At 42.2% G+C, this 8,701-nt stretch overlaps 1 protein-coding gene across 1 annotated transcript in view; it reads left to right on the top strand.

The window, feature by feature from the left end:
- The first annotated feature begins 1,579 nt into the window (after window positions 1–1,579).
- Window positions 1,580–8,701, top strand: part of LOC139206844 (F-BAR and double SH3 domains protein 1-like) — a 15,579-nt gene continuing 8,457 nt past the window's right edge. Inside the window, exons 1-9 of the mRNA XM_070836439.1 lie at window positions 1,580–1,674; window positions 2,931–3,028; window positions 3,138–3,183; window positions 4,902–4,975; window positions 6,333–6,477; window positions 6,643–6,779; window positions 7,104–7,167; window positions 7,745–7,873; window positions 8,069–8,191. Coding sequence (XP_070692540.1) covers window positions 1,654–1,674; window positions 2,931–3,028; window positions 3,138–3,183; window positions 4,902–4,975; window positions 6,333–6,477; window positions 6,643–6,779; window positions 7,104–7,167; window positions 7,745–7,873; window positions 8,069–8,191 — 837 coding nt within the window. The 5' untranslated portion in view covers window positions 1,580–1,653. The remainder of the gene's footprint in view (window positions 1,675–2,930; window positions 3,029–3,137; window positions 3,184–4,901; window positions 4,976–6,332; window positions 6,478–6,642; window positions 6,780–7,103; window positions 7,168–7,744; window positions 7,874–8,068; window positions 8,192–8,701) is intronic.

Genomic DNA, 8,701 nt, shown 5'->3' with positions numbered 1-8,701 from the left:
TTCTCCATAGAGCGTGTTCTGTACATTCGATGTGACGTACGAGCCTGTCATTTCACCAAAAAGCCTCCTTAAGAAACTGAGAGACCTGAAAGAGCAGATGAACACCCACCTCTCCCAAACTCCTACTCCTACTCGCCCATGATGCATCGATGACAAAAACTCCCAGATTTTTCCAAAAGATAGTTTTTGAACTGCAAAGTGCTTCAAAGGAGAAAGGAGGAAGATTAGTCTGAGGCACTGCTCCACCTGAAAGGAACACTGATTACAGGATATTGAGTGAAATGAAATGAAATGAAATATCTGCAGAAATCACCATTAATCTCATGAACAGGTCTCTATTTGATGAATAATCATTGGTAGATGCAGGCGAGACTTAATAACAAAATACATCAATCAGATCAATCGGTAATTTTTGAAAACTAAAAGTCAAATCAAACACTATCTCTTAATATGCTACATGACTGATATGTGGGTGTTTGATTTGTTCATACTGATGCTGACCATGAAACATGACGTGTGTTTGGTTTGTTTTAGACAAATTATTTATTTTATTTATTACTAACTTATCAGTGAGTTAAGGACGGATATATATCGAATGTTTACCTATTCACTATTCTCATTACCATCACGTCTCCATACACGCTTGACAACTGCTGAACACAGGGCAGTGTGTGTGGCCTTCGAGGGAGGGGTGATCATTGAACAGACTAAAACAGGAATGTCCACCCAGATGACCATGTCTTTGTTCATTCTTCTGTAACCTTGCTTCTGTTCCTTTGCACCTTTCATGAATCTCTCTGTCAACTGTTGCTTTGTGCCATACAAATAAAAACTCTTATTGTCAGTACTGCAGTCGCTTTGTTGATTTAATCACTTCACACCCTGATGAGCATCTACATGTTAAAGGGGACTATTACAGAATGTTCTGTTGATGAAGGAAAAAACAGAAAAAGGAGGTCCAGAGGGAAAAGCCAGGATCTTTTGAGATTAGTTGCAATTCTTAGATTAAAGCTACTAAAGAAAAAGAAAGAGGAGGCAGACCAGTTTGTGTTCATAACGCTAATTATAAATGATGATGATAGCTAATACGATAATCATTTATGAATGATAGTAGATGTTATTCATAGAGCACTTTTCTTGAAACTCAAAGGTTCAAACACTCACTAAGAGCACAGAACAGAGAACATCGATCACACATTAGAAGCACTTCTGGGAAGCTTTGAGGAGGGAGAGTGTTATGAGAAGTATGAGAACCCAAAGTTTGCCAAAATGAGGATCATATCAGATAAGAAAAGGGAGTGTTAACCCCCCCACCACAGCTTCACCTACACACTTGTAAAGGGAGGGGGTGAGGTGGGGAAGACTCCAGCTGGGTGCAGTCTACAACTTGACCAGTAGATGTCACTAAATCCTACACTCTGGTCCTATAGGGGGGTGTCTGTCAGTTTTATCACAAGAAACAACTGTGGTGCCCTCTATAGGCTGTCTTCATGACAGAGAGAGGGAGAGGGAGAGAGAGAGAGAGAGAGAGAGAGAGAGAGAGAGAAGGAGAGATGCAGATGAGTGAAAGTATTGAGGAAGTAGCAGTGCCTCACAGCTGAGACAAACTAACACAACAACGGAGACAATAACGGACACTGTCAGCATTCAGCCATGCAGCCTCCCCCCAGAAAGGTAAGGTATGAGGTGTTACTGAGAGTGTAATGTGGAAGGAGTTCATGTGAGGGGGCTTCCTACTCCCACATGCTCTGTGTCTCTGCACTGCTTTCATTGGGGCTCCTCTGGCACACATTCCTGTAAAATCCAAAAAGAATTTTAATGAAAACATTTAGCTGATAATAAGTATTTTACACAGCATGCCTCCAGATATACTCATTAAGGTATTTGTTCCATTTTCTACATGAATGCACCGTTCAACATGATGCAGTGTGCTTATGATAAGACATGTGAGAGCTCACAGACATCTCTCTACTGAGAGCTCAAGTGTTCCAGTCAGGTGTCAGGTACATGAGGCTGCAGGCAGGATGTGTAAAGAAGGGGGGGGGGGGGGGTTATTGTTTGTTCTTAAATGTGCTTTTTCATGTGAACTCTGGTCGATGCATCGTGAAACACACATACTTCCGGTAACATAACTGTTTTTCCATCATGTGGAGAGAAGGTGAGAAAACGAGTTGAGGGGGGGCTGGGGGCCCCTCACTCTGTATCCATGTTTAAAACTACTGTGAATTCATATTTTTGACTTGTAGACAGACTTCATCATAGTTTGATTTTCTACCTTTTTCTGGGGTACTTGTGTCTATAGATAGTGTAAATAATGTTTTTTACAACCTAAAACTTTGATGTATTTTGGGTTTCTGGCAGCTTCATACTGAAACACTCATTTGTGCCAAAATGAGAAGTCAGACTTGCTGTGGTTTGGATGCACGTTGGGTAAGGGCAGGGTAAAGTGTGCTAAACAAAGAGGAAAAGTCATGATATAGTGATCCAGCTAACCAAGTTAGGGCTAGCTAGTAATGGGTTAGTGTTGTAGTTAGCAAGGTAGGTGACTTTTGGCACCTTTTTGTAGCAGACTCGTCAGCAGTTAGACGTGATGGGCCCCCATGATCCCAAGCTACTTCACCACGTCATCAGACAAAACCTTTGGTTGTTTTAACTGAGAGACCCCTAGCAGCAAAAAATGCATACTGTGTGCTTAAAGGGCCCTTTTAAATGTAATCTCAATGACACATCTAGATATGTTAACTATATAGATTAGTTGTAAAACGGTCTAGAAGTGAAGGAGTACTGAACACAGTGCAGCGGTGGAAGAAGCTGTTGACTTACTGCAGAATAGCCCACGTCAGAGTAAAATACAGTAAGTATTGATGCATCAATGTGCTCATCACTTTAATGTTGCATGTGCGTGTGTGTGTGTGTGTGTGTGTGTGCAGGTAAAAGAGAGCCAGCAGGTGAAACTGGTGTTCTCAGAGCAGCTGAGCAGACTGCAGAGTAAACAGCATCAGGACACTGAACTGCTGGAGGAGATCAGGTACAACACGCTCAAATCCTCCCAGTGAGACGGAGGTACAGGCAGAGAGATCAGCCCAGAGACAGAGACATGTGAAATGACACATTTGTGTTTTCCTGTGTTCCCCAAGGTCCTTCAGTAAGCACCGAGCGGCTATAGAGAAAGAGTACGGTCAGGTGAGAACACAGACGCTATTCTGGTCCACTATTAGTTCAATTACTGGAGCAGTGTTTACTGGAAATGCTCATCCTTTATTGATTCAGGTCCCACATCAGTACCTGAGTGCTGCGTGTCTAAGTATGCTCACAACACACACCATTATGCCATCCTAACCAGCGATTTCTCTTTCTCTTTCCTTTCCATACTTTTAACACAAGGTCTTTCACTGTTTCCTCAAAGCTCTGGAGAGCTTCATGAAACCATATGGAGTTCTGAAGTGAAGGAAATGTTAAACAAACCAGAACATGTGGCCACCGTTCGCTCTGATGACAGCTTTCACTCTCAGCCAGCTTCATGAGGTCGTCACCTGGAGGGTTTTACAGTTAGTTAGAGTTAGGGTGTACGTGCAAGCGTGGCCACACAAAAAGAACTAAAAGCACTAATTCCTGAGAAAACTATACTTTACAAATAATTGTAATTACCCAGTGAAAATATGAAAATGACTCAGCTGACTATGCTAACAAATATCACTATTTCACTTTTTATTTTTGTTGTTTATTACAAGCAGACGGAGCTACCCAGCCCCCACAATTTGTAGGAGACAAAATAAATAATAAATAAACTGGCACTAAAGAACACTAGCACAGCTGATGGATTTGCATTTCTAAAAATGTGAAAACACAACCCTTCAACTAAAAAGAGTCTAAGAGGTCAGAGTGAAATGTCATGAAATCCGAGCATACTCCATCATGAGGACTTGTTTGTTACTGGAGTCAATGCAAAATACTCCAAGGCATTGTGGGTACTGAAGTCCTAGTTATCACAAATACAGCAAAAGTTCAACTTGTATGATGTTTGTCACATTGGTTATTAAACCGTGAGCATCCAAAGGCAGCGAAGGAGTGCATTTAGCAAATAAGGCCCCCATGACATGATACTGTGTCTTCTTCATGTTGGGTTGTGTTTAAAACAGATTTCCAGAACTGCCTTTTTCCATCTACGTAATATTACTAAAATCAGGTCCATCCTGTCTATGAATGATGCAGAAAAATTAGTCCTCACATTTGTCACTTCCAGGTTGGATTATTTCTGTTCCTTATTATCAGGCTGCCCCAATAAGTCCTTTAAGACTCTCCAGCTGGTCCAGAACGCTGCTGCTCGTGTTCTGATGAGAACTAAAAGAAGAGACCACATTTCTCCTGTACTGGCTTCTCTTCATTGGCTTCCAGTAAAATCTAGAATAGAGTTTAAAATCCTTCTCCTCACCTACAAGGTTCTTAATGGTCAGGCTCCATCATATCTTAAAGAACTGAGAAACATCAGCAACTTTTTACTGATATTAGTCGTGTTGTTATTATTCAGATATTAATTATTGTCATGTTTCAGTGTTACCATACTGATCATTATTAGTCATATTCCTATTGTCAGTACTATAGCTGATGTTTGCCTCCCCCGTCCAACCTCCACCTAACACGGACCCCAACAGAAAGCCCCCCCCCTCTGAGCCTGGTTCTGTTCCAGGTTTCTTCCTGTTAAAGGGGAGTTCTTCCTCCACTGTTTCCTAATATAACATCTGATGCTGCTCATGTGGGGATTCTTGAATCCTTAATGTTGAATTCCTGAATCGTTGGGTCTCTCTCTAATTAAAGAGTTTGCTCTAGACCTGCTCTTTATGGAAAGCATCCTGAGAGAACGCTGTTATGAATTGATCCAGTGGTGAACTGTGTGTTTTCAGGCTCTTCAGAGGTTGGCTGTCCAGTACCAGAAAAGAGACTGGCAAAGAGGAAATACAGATGCCGTCCCTTCTGGGTAAATACACACACACATCCTGTCCACATGCAGTCTTATCTGCTGTTTTCTGTTTCTCTTGAGGGGAATTTTATGTTTCAAAAGCAACCACTAGACTGGTGAAACTGGCAGCTCGGCTTTTACAGTAAGTCTGGATAGTTGCATTAGCCTGTGTGCAGGTAGTGTCATTTCAACAAGTTTTCCAAGATCAGTATTGTCTTTGAGGTGATAATGCATAATAGTATCTCATCTGGAACAACATACACTTTCTAAATACAGATGAATAGCACCTTACTTACAAAATAAACAGTAGGGAATCTGACTCTAATAACTGAACTTACTTGTATGACTTGCATACTTATCTTTGTCTCTAAACAGGATGGCTGTAGTCAGATAATCAGATCAGGTTGTAATACGCTGTTTGCAGTCACTTTTCACTTCCTGCCTCCAGAAACATGTGAAAAGCAGCATGATCGAGAGGCTGTGCTTTAGATGATATCACAAGTGAGGAGGCAGTAAGCTACATAGACATAGCCACGAGAGCTACGCTACCTACAGCCCAGTGTTCACACATGAGCATTATCTGACTCTGCTCCTGCCGACCGCAGACAGAGGTTCACAGGTTCACAGGTTCACAGGTTTGTGTTTTCTGGTCATTTTCTTCCAGTTTTCCAACCTTGTGAACCAGAACTTTTGATATTAACTTAAAGCTCCTCGTGGTTTCTCTGTGTGGTCGGTTTGACGTACACCATAGGCACTTTGAGAGTTTGTGACAGTGCTCCCAATATAGAAAATCACTTTCTGTCCATCGTGCAGTTGTTGCCACAGCAACGCGGTGATGTGACACCATATGCAAACAGGCTATACGGTACTTATGACTGCTGCATTACTAATAGAGTGCTATCTACAATATCTGGCCCATTATGAAGACACCCCTCACGAGATCAGGACCAACAAGGCCAAACAGAGCCATCGTATCTATCTGACAGTGGGCAGGTGACAAAGTCCAAGAAGAAGTTAGGACCGTACTAGCGATGGTAACAATTTAACACGGCTGTAACAACACATTTGAGATTAAACCACTAATCATCATAATATATATATGATTTGTTTGTTAGTAGTAAAGTTGCTGCTAAATGTGTAGTTGAGGAATGAGTAGATGCATGATTCACATCATTAGCTGTACAAATTAAAGTATGCATACATCGAGGAATATGTGCTAATGCGCACTGTGGTTATTTACATTATTATATACTAGGAACACAATACAGGATGGCATGGCACACATTGGTATTAGTACTATGTGCGTGTGTGTGCGTGAGTGTGCGTGCGTGTGTCAATCGATCAGTTATTTCCATGTGTGCGTGTGTGTTCTCAGGAGCGTGTTTGGTGTGTGGCGGTCACTGGTAGATGCTACAGCTCAGTCTGCTGCATCACGACTTGCTGCTGCAGAGGAATATCGCCAGCTGAGTGGACAAGTCTCCAGGAGTCTTCGCAATGTAAAGGACATTCGAACAAAGAGGGTGAGACCAGTGTACACACACACACTGATCACACACTTCAAACATATAGCAGCTCTTTGCTCCAGCATGGCAATCCACTGCATTGTGACCATGAAATATCTACTAATATCTAATCAATCATTTTGTGTGTGTGTGTGTGTGTGTGTGTGTGTGTGTGTGTGTTAGGGCCTGGAGCGTCTTCAGAGGGTGCAGGGGGAAGTGGTGGATGCCCTGAGGGAGCTGCACAGGATCAAGAAAAGCTACCTTCAACTCAGTCACATCTCCAGTGTGGCCCGAGAGAAAGCTGCTGATGCACAGACAAGGTCAGTGTGTGTAATAGAAGTAATACGTTCACTATGTTTGTGTGTAGATTCTGTACAAGCTAGCGAGGTAAAGCTGGGAAAAGCCTAGAGGCTAAAGTGGAGGGCAGTGACAAGGATGGTAAAGACTTACTAGTTACAAAGTAAAACTAATGAGGTCGCCACTGCAATAACTTCCTCCTACTCCAAAATAAGACACGACCTTTGCATCACATGCCACCACTGAAAATATGCCAGATGAGGTCAACCAGTGTGGTTTATTCATGGCTGACACTTGATGGGTGACTTTGACTGAAGGTGCTGTTTTATGTTAACTTTGTCTTCCAGAAGCAGAAAGAACGAACATGGGATTTTCCACTTTAAGACTGGACTACATAAGATGACAGCTAAGGTATGAATCTGAAATGAACTGGGTTCATTTCTACGAATCAACTGTACAACAGCACATCCTACATAACAGAAATAAGCACAGACCAATACTGTTAGAGCACTGTAGGATTTGTAGAAGTTTAGTTTTGGTGGTTAAAGGCTGTACTTTATCTACTTTTTTCTTTTTCATGTTAAAAGAGAACTCTGGGGCAACTGTGCTTGATCAAAGTCCTTCCAATTTTAGTTATTCTAAGTGTGTGACAGCATCATGGAAAGGATCCCTACAGAGAGAGAGACCTGGAAGATCCTTTTGGTTTAAGTCATTCTAATGCTTAGACAATATCTTACCCCACATAACACTGGAGCTGCTGGTCCTTGAAAATACCAAAGTAACACAGTAAGACAAACTAACTAAGCGACTGAGACACTGTAGACCAGCAGCCCTCGTGTTCTCCGTTTGGCGGCTGCTGGCTGAGGTGATCTACTGGACCAGTTCCAACACTTTTACTACCTACCATTCATTCACACACCAGGATATGTAAAGAAAAGTTTAGGTTTAAAAACACCTAAAGCAAGTGTGTGATGTTTGTTTTGTGCAGCTCAGCTCCAGGTGGAGAGAGTGTGACGACCGCTTGACTGAAGTTCGTAACGAGTATCTGCTGGCATTAGCAGCAGTCAACGCCCACCACCAACACTACTATACTAATGATGTACCACACATTATGGAGGTAACACACACACACACACACACACACAGGACAGCGAACATATGTAATCCAGTGAGGATGGATGATGGGGTGGGTACAGAGGCTCAGGGGTTCTATTGAGGCCTCCAAAATGTTCATCCAATCCATGTTAATGTTTAATTGTTGGTGGTGCAACAAATTGAAATGATAAAGCTTGTGCTCTTCTTCCTTCTTTAGCAAATGGACGGTGATGTTTATGATGATTTGAGAAGCCATTTTACCCTGCTGTGTGGGACAGAGATGGACACCTGTCTGGCCACACACAAACAGCACAGCAGGACATGGGAGAGTCTCGCTAAGGTACATGTCTATATGTGCATACAATGCAGTGTTTTGGGTTCTGTAGATAGTATATTGATTTGTTTAAGGCCACGAAGGTTCAAACAGAGAGACTGACTGTGAGTTTGTGCGCTGGCGGCTCTTGTGCCGCAAGGTATCGTAAACACATTTTCAGAAACCAAATCACACAGGGTTGGAAGGTCTCAGTTCAAAGGTATTATAACTGGTGACAGGCCTCTAAAAATGTGTAAACATGTTTATCTAAATGTCAACTGTGTGGGTTTCATAAATGATCAGATCTTTGCTAAGGTGCTGGAAACTGGAAATTGATGACAGAGATCATCTGCATCTATGCAGCGCTTTACTTTACTGTGACCTTTCTATCAGACCATCATCGGGATCAAGCTTGAGCCATCATTACCAGAAATCCCCACATCTCCTGGAACATCTGACATACTCTTTAGATTCAGCCTACAGACCTCACTGAGGGTTCTGATATGAGCGTGGTGCTGTGATCCAAGATTTTTCTTT

This window comes from Pempheris klunzingeri, chromosome 9 (genome assembly GCF_042242105.1).
Source record: "Pempheris klunzingeri isolate RE-2024b chromosome 9, fPemKlu1.hap1, whole genome shotgun sequence".
Classification (NCBI taxonomy): domain Eukaryota; kingdom Metazoa; phylum Chordata; class Actinopteri; order Acropomatiformes; family Pempheridae; genus Pempheris; species Pempheris klunzingeri.
Note: the sequence above shows the minus strand (reverse complement) of the source record. Positions and strands in the feature narration are given on the sequence as shown.